The 18,118-nt window shown below is 37.9% G+C and overlaps 1 protein-coding gene and 1 long non-coding RNA gene across 4 annotated transcripts in view; one reads left to right on the top strand and one right to left on the bottom strand.

Annotated features, from left to right (window-relative positions):
- Window positions 1-1,332: 1,332 nt before the first annotated feature.
- The window catches only part of LOC115583229 (programmed cell death 1 ligand 1-like), a 102,950-nt gene continuing 86,164 nt past the window's right edge, over window positions 1,333-18,118 (top strand). Inside the window, exons 1-8 of one of the 3 annotated variants that reach the window (XM_030419855.1) lie at window positions 1,335-1,558; window positions 5,208-5,531; window positions 9,009-9,326; window positions 9,632-9,667; window positions 11,309-11,584; window positions 13,437-13,454; window positions 15,044-15,133; window positions 15,332-16,340. In XM_030419855.1, the coding sequence (XP_030275715.1) occupies window positions 1,480-1,558; window positions 5,208-5,531; window positions 9,009-9,326; window positions 9,632-9,667; window positions 11,309-11,584; window positions 13,437-13,454; window positions 15,044-15,133; window positions 15,332-15,429 (1,239 nt within the window). In that variant the 5' untranslated portion in view covers window positions 1,335-1,479 and the 3' untranslated portion in view covers window positions 15,430-16,340. Of the gene's footprint in view, window positions 1,559-5,207; window positions 5,532-9,008; window positions 9,327-9,631; window positions 9,668-11,308; window positions 11,585-13,436; window positions 13,455-15,043; window positions 15,134-15,331; window positions 16,341-18,118 lie in introns of those variants that run through there. The other 2 variants (XM_030419856.1, XM_030419854.1) reach the window with 2 other exon arrangements.
- Window positions 17,390-18,050, bottom strand: LOC115583318 (uncharacterized). The gene is made up of 2 exons (XR_003984352.1): window positions 17,625-18,050; window positions 17,390-17,496 (listed from the first exon to the last, which is right to left on the bottom strand). It is a non-coding gene; the product is annotated as an uncharacterized LOC115583318 (long non-coding RNA).

Below are 18,118 nucleotides of genomic sequence, written 5' to 3'. Positions count from 1 at the left end.
ATGGTGTGATGTCACAAAGTCACAGAATTAAAGGTGGAACAAGTGACGAGGCGTTTCAGGGGCAGTGTTTTCTGTGGGAGAGAGGAGCTTCTGACAGGCTTTGACCTTTATAACTTTCACTATCTTTTACATGCAGAAGAACTTCTTTCAGTGGCTGAAAGAAAGGGGAACAAAAGTATAAATCATAATAGGAATCCTTTAAGTATTTTTTTAGTTTTGATCAGCAGTTGAATACATTCATGAACAACAAACCTGCTCGTCTCAAAGCATTAGTTTAACAGTTTCCTGAGGTTTTGTGCTTTTTATTGGGACTGTGGCTTCACAGAAATCTGTTGGAGGTAATGTTGTAATCTTTCTGGTTCAACATTCATGCAGTAGTTATTTCCTCCACTGTCTTATATGTGACACAACAGCATTCAGCAGAGGTCTGATTTGTGTTTGTGCTTTGTTACTTCCCTCCTCTGAGTGGGCCAACACCCATCCGATGGTTGCTGCAGGCCTGGTGGTGGTGCTTTTATTCTGAAAGGTTTATACCGGAACTGTTGCAGCTTCAGGATGAGGGGTGGGTTGTGTGTGTGTGTGTGTGTGTGTGTGTGAGAGAGAGAGAGAGTGTTTTGTGTGTGTGTGTGTGTGTGTGTGTGTGTGTGAGAGAGAGTGTTTTGTGTGTGTGTGCATGTGTTGGGTATGTTTGTTTTGTGTGTGTGTGAGGGGTTTGTGTGTGTGTGTGTGTGTGTGTGTGAGAGAGAGAGTGTTTTGTGTGTGTGTGCATGTGTTGGGTATGTTTGTTTTGTGTGTGTGTGAGGGGTTTGTGTGTGTGTGTGTGTGTGTGTGTGAGAGAGAGAGTGTTTTGTGTGTGTGTGCATGTGTTGGGTATGTTTGTTTTGTGTATGTGTGTTTTGTGTGTGTGACAGGTTTGTATGTATGTTTGTTTTGTGTGTGTGTGTGTGTGTGTGTGTGTGTGTGTGTGTGTGTGTGTGATGGTTTCTGATAAACTCTTGTTCTGTTCTGACCTGGAACCTTCTGGATGTTTTGTGTTGGACTTTGGACTCTCTGAATAAACTCAGTTCATCATCATCCGCTCTGAGCTGCATGAATATAAACTGAACAGGATTTTCACATCATCCTCATGTTCTCTCTCTCCGTCTGTCTTTCTGTCTTCTTCCTGGGTTAAACACCTCTGACACTCCTGTGAGATGAGCTCATGTTCTCTCCATCAACTCTGAAAACACTGAGTTTAAACACATTGTTAACTTCTGCCACGAGGAATCTCTCAATCTGACCGATGACATAGAGACTTTTAGTTGACGGTGCTTTGACGCAGCGAGGTTACTCATAGCTAAAATATGTGGCGATGCTGCTTTTATTCTGAAATATTTGCAAAGGAAGTGTCGAACATCGAAACCGAAAGTGTTTGAGAAACCAGTCAGGGTGTCGTCGCTTTCTGTGAGGTTCCGTTATTTTAGAGCCTCCATCAGTGCGATGAGTCCTCAGAGGACATCAACAACTATGGAGCTTCTTCCTCTCGTGTGTCTCTGTCTGCTGAGCTGCTCTGGAGACGGTAAGAAAACTGATCATCATCACTGACACTTTGTCATTTCACTTTATTTCATCTCAACAGGAACAATGTGGAAACATGCTGGATGTTAATCAGGCTGCTTCCTGCTTTAGTGCGCACGAGACACCTGCTCAGCGCCCGGTGACGTCACAGGCACCCTGATAATCAGCGCACATCGATAGTATTGATTGGATCAATTATAGAAGAATTACAGCAGAATGATGCTGAGTTTTATCTCGAGATAGGCGTTAAAAATATGGCGTCACTACTGCTGTGTGTGTGTGTGTGTGTGTGTGTGTGTGTGTGTGTGCGCGCGCGCGCCTGCGTTAGTGCTTGTGTGTGTTTGGGCGTCGTCTCGTTCCTGCTGCGACTCTAAAAGTTTCTAATAAACTCTTGTGATGAACTGAAACCTTCCGGATGTTGTTGAACTGTAGTCGAGTACAAGTAGATAAAGTAACGAGTAACGGGTGTAACGCCGTCGCTCTGTGGTTTAGTAACGGACACTGAACCGTCTTCTGTAGTTCTCTGTGTTATTCATGTTCCGGGGTGGAGAGCTGTGAACCCGGAATCTGTATAACAGACGGAAGTGAAAGTGACAGCAGAAAGTAGCGGGAGTTGTTTTCAGCTCGTCAGTTTTATCAGCAGAGGAAAAACTTCTCTTCTCTAAAGCAAAACTAAATAAATATCATCAAAACAAGATGACGTCATCAAATATCTCGTTCCGTCCACAACAAAGATATTCAGTTTACTGTCACAGAGGAAAGAAACAGGAAACATTCACATTTAAGAAGCTGGAATCAGAATTCTGACTTTCTCTCTGAACTCGAGTGGATTATAAAGATAACTGATGATTAATATGATAGTTATAGAAGTTATGTATTAATCGCAGCAGGCAGCTCTGGTGTCTTCAGGTGGTTTGTGGTGGATGATGGTGGAGCAGGACTTTATGAGATATCACATTAGTCATTCTATAATTAGGGGTACATGTCATTTCCATAGACTTTATTTATCAATTTATTTATTTATTTATTCGCTGATTATTATTGCAATGATCAATTTTGCATCAGGCACATTTCTCTTTTATTTAATACAAAAAGTCAACAGATCCCATCATTTATTTTGCCAAAAATGCATATACTAATCTGGAACTTGTTGTTTTTTTGCTGTCTGATTTGCTAAATGTCAGATTTTGCTCCTCAACCTAAATGACGTGTTTTTGTAGAATATCTTCATAAATATTTGTTCAAAATAATTATTCAAATATGAGAAAGGCATTTATAAATCTATTTTGTTTATTCGTGTGCATTAAATCATCCACTTTATGCGTGTCCAAGAAATCTCTGTCAACCGTGTTATTTGCTGAAATATCTCCTATAAATCAGCGATGGTTTGCTCTGAAGTCACTTGTCCAACATCACTTGATGTCATTTCCTTTTTGGAGGGAGATGTGAAGAGGGTGTGATGAGTCTCTACTTCTCCTCTTCAACATTTCATCAATAATATGGTGTGCACATAGAGAAGTTTAATTCATTGTCAACTGTGTCACCGACCTTTTCACATTAACTTGCAATAGATGTTCTATTTAAAAATATGCAGATAAAGTGTATGAAAACACGAGTTGATCAAAGTCATATGGTGACAGGTCTGAGGTCTGCAGCGAGCACGAGGCCCTAAATTGCCTGGCTGCAATGTCAACTGTGTTACCTGGCCACTGTAACACAGCTGACAATGTTGGCAGTTAATTGTTAACTTTGAAATGAATTAAGTTAATTATATTAAATGAAATATTAATTTGTCGAATCAAACTAAAGTTTTTTTTTCTCAAGAAAAGGTTTCTCTTGTTCTCCTGTCCTGTCAACTGTGTTACATGTTGTTTTTGTATCATAAATCTTTTAAATGTTTGAAAAACTGTAACAAAAAAGATTGTGAATATCTCTAGAGAGGGAAGTCTTATAGGGATGATGAATAACTCTAATTTCAGTGTAATGGGGATTTATGTTGAAAAAACGTTCATCCTTCATCATAGCATCTCACAGAATGTCCATCATGAAGCTCAAAATTCACATTTTTAAATAAGTTTGACAGATAACCTCAAAACCCCTGTTGAACCACTGGTGAACACACACAAACACCTTCAAAAAAGTGTGTCATTAAATGTGTTGTATTACGCAACATTTGTCCGTAACACAGTTGACAAAATAATGAATCAAATGTTTTTTTCATTAAGATATTTAAAAAGTAATTTGACCTTAAGCGTGCCAATTAATGCATTAAGCACAATAAGGGTGTATATTATGGAAACATCTAGTTTATTTATCATAAAAGAATATTGGATTTTTGACTTTTTGGTTGACATGAAATGTACCCGTTATTATAGAATGACTCGTTTCTGGGTCTTTGAAATCTAAATACATTTATATATTTGGTCAGACTTTATAAAATCTATAATATCGTTAAAATAAAAAGTTATATATGATTAAAAACGGCACAGACTCATAGTTAATGAGTCCATGAAATTGTTTATTGTAATTGATTTTAATAATAAATTCTGTGTGGTTCTTTATAAACATCATTTGTGTGAATTACAGCTGATGTTTTTAACCTTTACGATTACTGAATAAATGTTATATAAGCAATGTTATTGTTTCTTAACAGTGAAATTACTAAACTATAAATGTACAGTTTATTACTGATTTATCACATTATTAATGTTCCCGATGTCAATGCTTTAGATTCATTTTCAGATTTTAGTCTATTTATTTTATCTGTCCTTTTTTAATCTTGCAGTATGATGTATGTATATTCTTGTGTCTGTTTTTATATTTTGTGAGTCTAGTGATTTAATGTGAATTGCTACTGCGACAATGACATTTTCCTTGTTGATTTATAAAGTGATTATCTATCTATCTATTTTAACATTCTAACATAAATATATACATTTATGTTTCAAAAAAGTTTCAATAAGTTTGACCAATTTAAGTAAAACGTGGTCATGTTTGTCACTTATCTTCTGGCTCTGATATTATTTCCTCAGTGATAATTGGTCCCGTCAAAATGCAGAGAAATGCACAGATTTAGATTTTAGTCTTCAACATGTAGAAGTTGGAAGGTGGCTGGTTTGATTTCCTGGATCCTGCGTCTGCTGAGCCTCTCAGAGCCGTTAGCTCGGCTGTAGACTTTCAGATTAAATGATAAACCTGAGAAACATCAGTGAACATGTTTCTGTTGGAACAGAATTCTCTGTCATGTGAAGCTTTAATCTGATGTCCTGACTATTTTAATCATAAAGTTCAAACCTGTTGCAGCTGTGGAACAGGATAGTTTGGTGGTTAGTTGTGTCTTTGAATCCAGTTTTATAAATCTAGATCTGACATAAATAGAACTGCAACTTCTCCTGGTGTTATAAAGTGTTTCCACAACTCAACAGAACTTAAACAATCAGAAAGGCTCGATAACAAAAATGGTTTAATCTCATTAACTATAAGCTTTAAATAAGGTCAGTAAAATATGTCAGTACAAGCTCGACACAAGCAAAACTATCATGTTAGAGGAAACAGGTGTTTGAGTTTTTGTTGTGTAAAGTTGTTATCTGACTTTGTTTCCTGATGACTCTGCATGTTAACATACTGACTAACATGTTTCTATCTTCCAGCTGTCAGAGTGGTCGTGGAAGAAGGCAGTGATGCTGTTTTACCCTGTTTGATCAGCACAGAGGACCTCGAAGGAAATAAGTTTGACTGGAAGAAAGATGATCAGAAGGAGGTGTTCATGTATGATGCAGGCATTCATCACAATAACGGGCGTCCAGGTCAAGATGAGCAGTTCAAAGGTCGAGTCTCACATTTTCAAGATCAACTGATGAACGGCAACGCCTCCATAAAGATCACAAGAACAAAGATGGCTGACAGCGGGACCTACAGCTGTGATTTTCCACGTCATCAGCCGAGACAAACATTCAACATTGAGCTTGTTGTTGGTGAGTTCTTTCATTAAACAGTTAAAGATGTCGCTCATTTACTGCTGCGACTGGTTCCAGAGTCCCAGATGGACTTTTGTTCAGTGGTCAGAATCCACATCTGGCAGGGCCTCGAGCCCACAGAGCTGCAGCCACATCTGGAGAGACCACCTCTGTATCAAACATGCTGATATCAGAGACACACTGCAGATTATGTCTCTCTGTACAATGAAGCTTCAGCCGTCTGTAGGAGATGAAATATGACTTTTACACAGTATTACCTGTCTGTTTCAAAACAACGACTGCATCACTGTAAAACACTCTGAGGGTTCATCAGGTGTGTTGATCTTATTTAAGACTCTTAGAGAGTTCAATCAGGAAAAGATCAAACTGAATATCTGGGAGCATTTTATTTTTGTTTTTATTGATTATTTTTTTAAATACAGTAAATAAGTTATAATCTGGTCCATCAGGCTGAAATTCTCAGGATCTCTCCCTCAACTTGTCTAAAATGTCTGAACCAAATTGTATGTTGACAGACAGAAGAGTCTCTGAGATATTTTAGAAAGTGCAGTACAGATTATCTCCAGCAGATGTCCACAGAGCTCTCTAAAACTTCTCCAAAGTTACCAGATGAATCTGAAATGGACCAGTTGTGTATTCATTTTATTCAGTCATGAAAGCGACGACTGTGTGTTTCTTTAGTGTGTTTAAGAACATGTAATCTATCAGTGAAGATCTTCCTGTTGTGATTAAATGTCTCTCTGATGAACCCCAGCAGCTCAGCTGATAGAGTGTGTGACCCGTTACAGAAACCCTGCAGAGGTCCAGGGTTTGAGTCGGACTAGATTGTTGCTCTGTGTGTTGTCAGCACAGCCAGTTTTAAACAGGTGATCGTTCTTTAGACAGCGCTTGGTATCTGTCTGTGCTCTTTGTGTCTGTGAACGCATGCTGATAAAAGACTAATTGATCCAACAGCCAGATGAGTGTTGGAGGCTGGAAGATCTGTTGGGATGTCCACTGAACGAGAACAAAGAGATGAACTGTGACGTTAAAGATGAGTTCGGCCTCTGTCACCTCCCAAGATATGCAGAGGATGTTTGTCATCACACTTTCATAAACTGATCAAATCTTTTCTATCATCAAGCACTGCGTGAGGTATTGGAAATGATCATGTCGATATTTTTTTTTATAGATTTCAGCTTTTAGAATTTTCAACACTTTGAAGTTTCTGCAGATATGAAGCAGCCGACATAAATCTGTCCGTGGAAAATATAAATCTTCAGCAGGTATTTTAGTTATAAAAACTTCAAGCGAGCTGCACATTTCTGTGTTTATATGAGCAGTATTTATTCTGTTTGGGAAACCCCACAGTTACTGGAGTTACTGTTTTGACTTATGTAGGATTGCTTCTGATTTGTGTAATCTAAACATTTCTAATAATTTCAGAGCACTTGAACTGTCCAACAGTCAAAATATATTGAAAAGTGAACAATGTTATAAATTCCAAAATCCACACCATGTTTTTACCGTGCAAAATATTCTGCTTCAGTCCATATTTGTTGGCTTTTAGTCTTTCAAAAATTATATTTTCACTGTGGGAAAAAAATACTTGCCCTCTGATTTCGGCACAGACTTGATGGCGTGTTCTAGCAGGAATCTAACAGCGTGAGAAATGACATTCATATAACTGTGATAACAAACAGGAAACAGCTGTTACACTATGATAGTCTGTCCTGGTTCCACCGCAGACGCTGCCTGTACCTGGCTGCTTAGCAGTCAATATCTCTGCAGTACAGCACAAACAGTGCAGATAAACAGTATTCAGCACTTTAATTATTTTACCATGTTATTGCTTTTATAAATGGAATCATAGTCAATATACAAAATATATACAAGTCATTATGTCAAAGTGAAATCAGATTCCTGCCAGTCTAAAGAAAATCAGTCCAATAGAGAATATGTGGCTGGACTTGAAAGTGTTCACGTCTGATCCTGTGCAACCTGACAGAACTGGAGCAGTTTTCAAATAAGAATGGAGTAAAACTGCAGAGTCCAGATGTCCAGGCCTGATCAGACCTGCCGGCACAGACTGAGGGTGTGATTGAGGCAACAGGTGCATCTACTAAATACTGACTGAAGCAGTCACTCATTTTACATCATATTTTTTAATTAATTGTCATTACTTTGTGGAAATCTGTTTTCACTTTGACAATAAAGAGTTTTTTTTTTGTGTATTTTTTTGGTTTTGTATATTTTATGTATATTTGACATGATTCCATCTATAAAGCAATATGAAATGAAACGTTCGAGGGGGGAAATCTTTTTATATACAGTGTAATATGGGCTCTTCTGGGGATTGACTCACTTTTGGAGCCTCAAGTGGCCGTTTGAGGAACTGCAGTGTTGGTGCTTCAGCGTCGGCTTCATTTCTCAGTCCTGGAGGTTGGCGCTTGTTAGCAACATGTTAGCATGCTAACACACTGAAGTGATATGAATAACATGGTGAAAACATTATCAGCACGTCAACACTGTGAGCATGTTAGCATGCTGACATCAGCATTAGAACTGGACAATATGGCCTTAAAGCAATATTGCAATATTTTTAGGATACATCTCAATATTTTTGACCTCATAACTGGAAATCAATACTGTGACGATATTGTAGAGATGACTATTGATACTTTGACGAATATGAACACAATTACAGATTTCTGATCAATAATCATCAATAATGTGGATATAATGAATAAAGTATTAGAACAAACATAACAGTCTGGTGAGTTCAGAAAACTACATCACTTTACTGTAATACAGCCTTTAAAAGTTCTGATGACATCACATGATATGATGACATCATCATCTGATCTTGTACAGTTTAGTTTCATATCATAATAACAATATAAGATTGAGATGTAGCCCAGCGCTAGTTAGCATGCTAAGCCTCACAGAGCTGTTAGCTTAGCTGAAAACTTTTAGATTTCTCCAATAATAAATCAGAGAAACATCAGTGAACATAATTCTGTTTAAAAAAACATAATTCTGTTTAAAAACATAATTCTCTGTCATGTGAAGCTTTAATCTGATGTCCTGAGAAAGTTCAGTGAACACATTTGAATGACAAAGTGAAACAACATGTGTGTTCAGCTGTGGAACAGGATAGTTTGCTGGTTAGTTGTGTCTTTGAATCCAGTCCAATAAATCAAGTTCTGACATGAATAAAACTACAACTTCTCCCGGTGTTATAAAGATGAACAGTTTCCACAGCTGAACACATTTTGTAACATTCAAACACAAACGCTCAATAACAGAAACCTTATTAACTTTACTGTAAGATTAAATATACTTAAAATATGTCAGTACAAGCTCGACACAACCAAAACTATCATGTTAGAGGAAACAGGTGTTTGAGTTTCTGTTGTGTAAAGTTGTTATCTGACTTTGTTTCCTGATGACTCTGCATGTTAACATACTGACTAACATGTTTTTATCTTCCAGATCCTCGAATCAAAGTGGTTGTGAAAGAAGACAGTGATGCTGTTTTACCCTGTTTGATCAGCAACAATGACATCTCAGGACAGGTCTTTGACTGGAAGAAAGGTGGTCAGGATGTGTTCATACATTATTCAGACGGCCGCACAACTCAAGGTCCGGACTTCACAGGTCGAGTCTCACATTTTCAACATCAACTGCAGAACGGCAACGCCTCCATAAAGATCAGAAAAACAAAGATGGCTGACAGCGGGATCTACAGCTGCATTTTTCCAGATCTTCGACCGAGTCAAACATTCTACATTAAGCTTGATGTTGCCTTTGGTGAGTGCTTTCATTAAACAGTTAAAGATGTCGCTCATTTACTGCTGCGACTGGTTCCAGAGTCCCAGATGGACTTTTGTTCAGTGGTCAGAATCCACATCTGGCAGGGCCTCGAGCCCACAGAGCTGCAGCCACATCTGGAGAGACCACCTCTGTATCAAACATGCTGATATCAGAGACACACTGCAGATTATGTCTCTCTGTACAATGAAGCTTCAGCCGTCTGTAGGAGATGAAATATGACTTTTACACAGTATTACCTGTCTGTTTCAAAACTATCTAACATGTGTTTGTTTGCCTTTCAGATCAAGTCTTAAGAGACAGAACAGGTGAAGTGTCAGGTGAGTCCTGATTGTGATGACGTCACTCTCCACCTCTACATGTCTCTGTAAATGTCTTCTCAGGCCTGTCAGTCTGAACACTTACATCTGTGGGCCTGAACCTCTCTGTGTTCACCTGACTGGGATCAGTCGTCACTTACAGGTGGACACGTTTATTATATTATAGTTATACAACAACATCTTTTAAGTCCAAGAAGCCTGTGTGTTATTAAATCTAATACTTTTATACAAATTGTCTAATTACATGAAGTTATTGTGCAATATGTTACAGTAAGATAATTAATTTCTGCATTTCACAAAAATCCTCCATATAAAGTCATGGTCAGGTTCATTCTGGGTTCATGATTTTAACTTCATGTTTAATATATATGTCACAATCCTTCTGAGTCCCAACATCACAGTGTTCATTTTATTCTTTTTTATCTCAGTACTGATGAAATAGTTTATCTGTAAGCTGAAAGAAGCTCTTTCTGCAGCAGCAGTGACATTTGAAGCCTCTGACATCATCAATAAACTCTGACATCATCAAACTTCACCTGATATTCTTCACCTGACACGAGCTCTGACACAGCAGCAGCGATCAGATGGAGTTTTTGAGGTTCTGTAACTCAGGACAAAAACTCCTGTTGACCTCAGTCAAGATTAATTGTAATAATGTTTTGGTACAAAGACCTTCATCAGCTTCCATCAGGAAAATTCTGAAATCTTCAATGTTTCCTTTTGTTTCCTCCTTTATTGTAATAATACGATAAACTAGGTTAGTCAGTATCATCCAGAAAATAACTGAAATTCGTGATATTATTCTTTTAATCATTCAAATATGCTGAAAACTCACTTTTCCTTGTATGTTTTGTTAAGAAAAATCTTTGTATCACAGAAAAGATGCAGGCTCATCTTGTGACAATCAAAATAAATCAGGAAATCAATATGACAATATGTAGTTTTTTGAGCTAGACATCCTTTAATGTCACTGGTGTTTATACTCACAATTATCCCAATAATGGAAATTCACCATTATCAACTTATCAACTAGTGTTTTTATAGCAAACCACAATCAAAGTCTTCTGTCCTCCCGTCTCTTCACTGGACCAACTTTTAGTGACGGATGAGAAATAATTTCATTTAGAAACATTTGAATCGATGCACCAATCATACGTACGTAGAGTCGAATATAAGTTCAGTTGTTTCTGTTGGAAAAGTTCTCGTCACAGAGTCAAACAAGCTTTGGAGCTTCAGTATCATCTGATCATCTCTTGGTGCTTCTGAAATGTTTGTTTGTGTCGATACTGAGAAGAGTTTCTAATATTCAGTCTTCCCTCGTCGACGTTAAACACTCTTATGTTTAATAAAAATAAATAAAACCACCTCAGTTATGTCTTTCACTGCCTTCACTTGGAACATCAGGTGTGTTTACCTCTGAACATTATGTTTTATATCATATAACAATCTTTATACAGTTATACAGTTTATAAATTCATGTGCGTCTTCCTCAAACTGTAAAAAGTTAAAAATGTTTTTATTGTGTTTTTCTCTTCACAGTAAACTGTATACAAGCAGAGTGTAGATGAACAAAATCACAATATGACATTAAGAATGCTGAAACTGTCTCTTAATAATCTATTGTTTATAATGTGTTCACAGGTGCAGCTCCAGAGCCAACTATTCATAGACCTCGTGATACAAAGGACTCGTCTCTGCTGCAGTGTGAAGCTCATGGTGTTCCACCTCTTAAAGTAGAGTGGAAGGACAGTGATAATAACACCCTCAAAAGTGAGTCGACTCCAGAATCAGAAAAAGGAGATCGTTCATCCATCACTCTCAACATTACTGTGACCAAGACCGACAACTATCGCTGTGTAGCTACACAGAAGAAAATCAGCCATCAGATATTTGCTGAGACCTCTGTGTATATACAAGGTGAGATTCTTTCTAGCTCTGATTTAATATATACATAATTTAAAAAGGTTTAGGTGAAAAATTATTGTATGGAAATGATGATACTGGTTGATAAATCACCAGAGATTTAAGGGAGAATAAGACGAGTCTGCTGATAATTTTAATTTAATCAACCAATTTGTTCTGTTGATGGTTGGTACAGTTGGTGTTTGTGTAAACAAGTTTTCAGGATTAAATAGAGACAGAAAATAATATTGTGATCAGTCGAAATTCAGCATGAACATCATTAATTATTTTCTTTGTGACGATGTACAACATTTATTAATCATTAACACTCTATGTGCTGGATGTGACATACAGTCAGATTCACAGTATCACACTCACTCTGATTACAGTAAATATATTCAGAGGAAACATCTGAGGACAGTTATGATGCTCATTGAGAAGTTTGTGCATCAAACTGCAGAAATCTTTATTTGACTTTATATTTCATCATAAATATGAAGTTTGAGTGAGAACAGTTGGATTGCATCAGATCATTAATGTGTGCCTATTAAAGTGGCCACAGTGTGTTTGTTATTCTGCGTGTAATCATACATGACTACAATCTGAACACAGACACTTGATTCATGTGTTCATTTAGTTGATGAATCAGAGAAACTTCTAGTTACGGAAAGTGCTCCTGAACTCTGAGCCTCCTTTTCTGTGAAGTTTGAGTGAGTAGAAGAGGAAACAGAAGATAATCTGACATGACGCTGATCTGAAGTGATGAGTTATGATGAGAGATAATAACAACATGAGTCATTAAACATCATCACAGGTTTTAACTCACTCTGACACAATAAATCACTTTCAGTACTGTTGAGTTCTGTTTTATAAGATTATATAATATTGCTGGAATTATAAATTATTGAAGTTACAGAACAGTTGTGTTGGATTACTTCAGATTAGAGCTGCAAGGTACGACCTTAAAATTATATCACAATATTTTTAGTCCACATCCTGATATAAGATATGCAGCTGGATAATGTGAAATGTTCTTACAAGCGCTTCAGAAATGTTCGGACGAGCCACAAAATCAAATATCTGAATATGTTTGACCAGATAGGACTCACTGTGATATCAATATTGTAAAGATGACTGTTGTTACTTTCACAAAACATTAACAGGATGAGATTTCTGATCAATAATCATCATTAATGATGATATAATGACTCAGTGGGTAAAGAAAGTATTAGAACAAGTAAACAGTCGGTGAGTTCAGAACATGACGTCACTTTACTGTAATGAGCCTTTAAAACCAGGAAACAGTTTTGATATATCACCATGTGAGAATATCAAATATCTAAAACAATATATATTCTCATATCATGATCACAGTTTATATTGTTTATGTTGCTCAGCCTACTTTAGATTGTACAGGTGTTCCTATTAAAGTGTCCACACCCAAACTATGTTAACAGAAGGAGACGAGCTGTTAATGATCCTGTGTTTCACATTTCATAACACATTTTCTTTATTATTTAATGTCAATAGAAATAAAGTTCACATGACGCACAACAAAAGTTTAAAGTTGAGGAGCTGCTGTAAAGTCTTCACTGTTGATGTGTTTCTGTCATGATGGGAGTCAGAAAAAGTGTTTTTAAGGAGAAGTTAGAAAAGTGTTCTTGTCTTTTCTTATCTAACGATGTAACGAGGTGTAATTAAGGCTTCTGTTTCTCTGTTCTTCATGTTTCTCTCCTTCTTAAACTCTCTGTGATCCTCATGTACCAGCAGAGAAGTGATGAACAGGAAACATCACCGTGTTTCATTTATAATCCTGTAACTGTCCTTTATAACTGAAGTCTCACTACGTGTCTTGTTATCTTCACAGGTGCAGCTCCAGAACCAGGTGAGATTGTGTTGTGGTCGTGTTGTTTCACAGACAGCTGGAGGAGTGAGTGCAGTCAGTAGTGCAGCAGTGGATGAGTGAAGATGTGCTGTGTGGATGTTGAGCTGTAAAAACAAACCAAAGGAAACCAAAAGCCACGACACAAAGATGTGTGAGCAGATGTTGTGAAGGAGTTGTATACATGCAGCACATCAGGCCCAGGTGTGTCCCATGCTGCTGATGAAGCTCCCAACAGGTCTGCAGCCCTGGAGACAGAAAGCACAGCAACAGCAGAGTGAAGCCGTCAGAGAGGCCGTCACTGTTAGCTCTGTTTACATTAGAGAGATTACACAGAGACTTTATTCATCCCAACCACAAACTGCAGCCCAGTTACACAAGAATCACACAACAGACAACATGGAGACACTCACACAGGAAGAGAAGAGTTTACTCACTGAGGGTTTCATTCTTTTATTTCTCACCTACAAACTGAACTCACACTGAAAACTAGGACCAAACTTTAACTGTGAATAAACACAATGATAGTTCCTGTAATAATATGAGATCATGGAGCTTTGAACTGAGTTTCTACTGGACACTCATTAAAACTTGTAATTAGCACCATTGTATTCAGGCTGTAACTACAAGTCTCCAACATTAATGATCATGTTATAATTGTAGTAATTGTGACTATTGAAGCAGCAGAAGCTGATCAGAGATCTGCTGAAGGATTTGATGCTGAAGGATGAATTCAGATTCAGAAATCAGGAGCGAACCTGTTTCACAGCAACATAAATGATCAAACTCTTCAACATTTCAAATCAAATCTGGATCCTGCTGTGATCTTTAGTGAGCTTTAGTTAGCTGAGACAGAAGAATTGTTCTGATTCTATCATTTAAAACTCTGTGTGGAGAGATGTGAAACTGTCTCTCAGTCTATATGTGTCTATAAGAATCTCTAAATATTGATTCTCTTCTTTTATTAATGAGTTAAAGTATATTTATGTTGAACAGTCGGAGCTTCAACAGACTCTCGCTTCATAAAACCTGCGACTGTGTTGATCTGCTGCCATCAGGCCCAATAACTGTGGACCCGACCAGCACCAAGAAGCTCCCAGTGATTTGAATCTTCATGTTTGTGGACAGTAGTCAGTGGTGGAAGAAGTACTCGGATACTTTACTGAAGTGACAGAAGCAGAAACACAAAGTAAAAATACTCTGTTCCAAGTAAAAGTCCACTTGAGTCAAAGTGTCAAAGTGTCAGTAAAAGTGTTGTGAAGAAGTTTTCTATTTGATCAGATGATCCTGTGTTTTTACTGTCAGATCAAAGTGATGAATGGAACTAAGTCCATTTGTTTCTTCACTGCTGGGACCAGAACCAGAAGCAGCCTCTGAGCTGTGGAGCCCAGCAGGAGGAAACTGGACCTGAGATCAGAGCTAACATCACTGTTCCTGCTCACATTCATCCCAGTGGAGTTTTCATGTGGAACAAGTTCAGATCTCAGGAGCAGACTCACCTTTAGTGGTTCTGTGTGGGCTGTGAGGTCCAGTCTGCTGCTCATCATCTGCACTCAGGTTCTGACTCTGACATTCACTTTCATCTGTTTCAGGGTCCAATGGATGGTTTACTGGTTTTGTGGTTGTTGGCGCTGTTTTAGGTCTTGTTTTCATCGTGCTGATTGTGAAAAAATGTAGGAAAGGTAAGTTAAAGGTTTTTTTTTTTAATCAACATATTAATGATGAACAGAACCACAACTCATTCTTTATGTATCTCATGTTCAGAGTCTTGACAGATGTTTTATCCTCTCTGACATTAATCATTCTGTGTATTTACACTCAGAGTAGATCAAGTTGGGATTTTCTTGAGTATAACTTTGTTTTGTTTCCTTCTGATCCAGGTTCAACACCAGTCGCAGCCAACAGACAACCAGACGCTGATGACGATACCCCAATGATTGAGACAGAACCAGTTTTAGTCTTACATCATGCTGGATGACGGTGAGAACATCTTGTCTGGTCACTTATTTCAGTCGGAGGAGTAAAACCTGGTTTTAACATTAAACTGAATCTCAGGTTCAGGTGAGGATTGGTGTTGTGTTAAAGCAGATAGTTGTGATGGTAGAAAAGAAGGTTGTTTGTGTGACGATGTGCATGTAGCTCATTCAGCTGTCATCACTATGTCCTGTTACCACGGCAACAGTCTCTCCCTGAACTGTCCTCATGTCCTGAACCTCATCCAGATCATAGACAGTGAGATCTTACAATTAATACATTTATATAAGAATAAATACACATATTCAGTCCTCGTCTTTATCTCACAGCACTCAGTCACAAATAGTGTCCAAGTCAAGTGTCGGACTCAGAATCCTGTCAGAGTAAAAAGACATCAGTCGCTCTGACACGTTTGTCTGATGGTTGAACAACATCTGAACCCGACTCACTTCCTGAAACCAACAAACCAACATTCACATCCACTTCAAGCAGCGACTGACCAACACAGGAAGTTCACAGGGTTTGAACTTTTCTTTAATTCTGACCAACTTCTTCTTTCACGTCTCGTGTTCAACAGAGTTCAACTTACAGGAAAGATTGTATGAACGTAGTCGCTGACTCTGTTATTAATGTTGTTGAGGACAAAGACGAGCTCTTTCTCTCTGTTCTATGTTGCTGTTATTCTTTTATTTTTATACTCTGATGATCTGATGCGTCTCTAGCAGCTGGTCAGTTAATCACACGTCGCTGGTTGGATCCCCGGCTCCTCCCGTCCACATGTCCAAGTGTCCTTGAGCAACAGGCTGAAGCCCAAACTGCTCCTGATGGTCAGACCAGCACCTTGCATGGTAGCTGACTGCCATCAGTGAGTGAGTGAGTGAGTGAATGGATGAATGAGGGCAGCAGTGATGTATAAATGCGTCTATTTACCAAATCTTCTCAGACTGCTTGTAGAGCTTAAAGCTCCTGACTGAGCTCCACATGTGCTTTAAAACCATCAGACTTCACTGAACTGAAGCTGCTGTTAACGCTGTCAGTCACTGTGAATATAATGTGACTTTACATTTTACATTTGTGTTGTTGGTGTTATTTGACTATCATCTGTCCAAAAAAAATATTCCCATGTTAAATCATAATCATGACATAAACTAAATTAAGGTTTTGACATAAAACATCAAAATTAGCAAATGAAAACTTCAAAATGATTGAAGAATAAAGTAAAATAAATTGACATAATACAGTAAAATAATCAGAATTATGAGAGAAAAGGTCAAAATTATGGATTAAATTTTTTGTGTAATTTCCAGTTTTCTCACATAATTTTGTCTGTCATAATTATGATTTACCACGGGAATATTTTATTTTTATGAAGGTTCATTTTATTTTTGGGATTTTTATGCTTCTTTGTATTTGTTATGGTTCTGATCCAGAGTCTGTTACTAACTGAACTCTACACTCAGTGTCCAGTTTGTTATAATTATAAGGTTTTAATGTTCAGTTTGTTGTTCAAAGATTCGACTTAATGATCAGTTTGGAGGCTGTTGAACTGTCGTGTCTTATTCTGCCTGCTGTTTGTATTATTCTTATTTCACTTTGAGCTGGATGAACCTGATAAACTGTTGTTTGATATTTGAATTGTGTCTCTCAGAGTTCATGTGTGTTTCTGTTGTTCACTGATGATGCTCTTGTCATGTTTCAGGTCATTTCAGGCAGCGCTTCATCATTTCTGTACAAACGCTTGAATAAAACATGAAAACTGTCAAACTGTGTGTTGTGACTGTTTCTGATGTTTCTGTGTTCAAACTGGGATCAAAGAAATAAAAGTGATGTTAATTTCTGGGTGTGATTCTGAGATGATCTCTATTTTCCAGCAGCTGTCAGGACAGCAAAGAGACAACAGAGCAGATAAATCCTCTTTAAAACAGGTTTCTAGAGACAGTTTAGCTCACTGACAGCTTCATGAATGGAGATCACAGCTGAATGTAAAGAAATCCTCATGTGTGTGTAACAAGGCCTGAGTCTGTGAGGAGAGAACATGTTCCACACCTGCTGACGGCTGTTAGGACCGGTTCTGAAACACAGAACTGACTGAATCTCTTTGTCTGATGAAACACTCTGACAAACAAAGTCTGCTGTCAGAAGACTTCAACAGATCAAAGTTCAGCTGCTCATCTCAAAGGAGCTTTATTAAACACTCACCTCTCACAGTGGAGAGCAGAACTGACCCAGTTGGTCCACTGACGGTCAGTAGAGGGCGCCATCACACAACTAATGAATAAAACCCTCCCAGTGCTGAGAATGGTGAAGCTGCAACCAGCAGAACACATGAAGGATTCTGATCAAATGTTCACATCTGACATTAAAACACGTTTCACAAACAGAAACTATAAAGAGAAAACTGTCTGTCATTTCCTCTGATGTCACAGAAAGGGGCGGGGCACCTGTCGCTCACAAAGCATGCTGGGAATGGTGTGATGACGTCAGTGACAGGATTCTGATCAGATCAATGTTGAAGATATAAATCTGTCATAAAGATGAAAATGTTTATGATCTTTATGAATTAATGTTTGTGATCAATAGAGAGCAGAAGCCACGCCCCCTTCCGGTTTCACCTCAAGGAGCTTATTTGATCAAACCTGAAGAGAGACAAATAAATTATTGATCCTGTTTGAATTGTGTCATGAATCACACAG

Source organism: Sparus aurata, chromosome 6 (genome assembly GCF_900880675.1).
Source record: "Sparus aurata chromosome 6, fSpaAur1.1, whole genome shotgun sequence".
NCBI classification, from domain to species: domain Eukaryota; kingdom Metazoa; phylum Chordata; class Actinopteri; order Spariformes; family Sparidae; genus Sparus; species Sparus aurata.
This window is presented reverse-complemented; position numbering and strand designations above follow the sequence as displayed.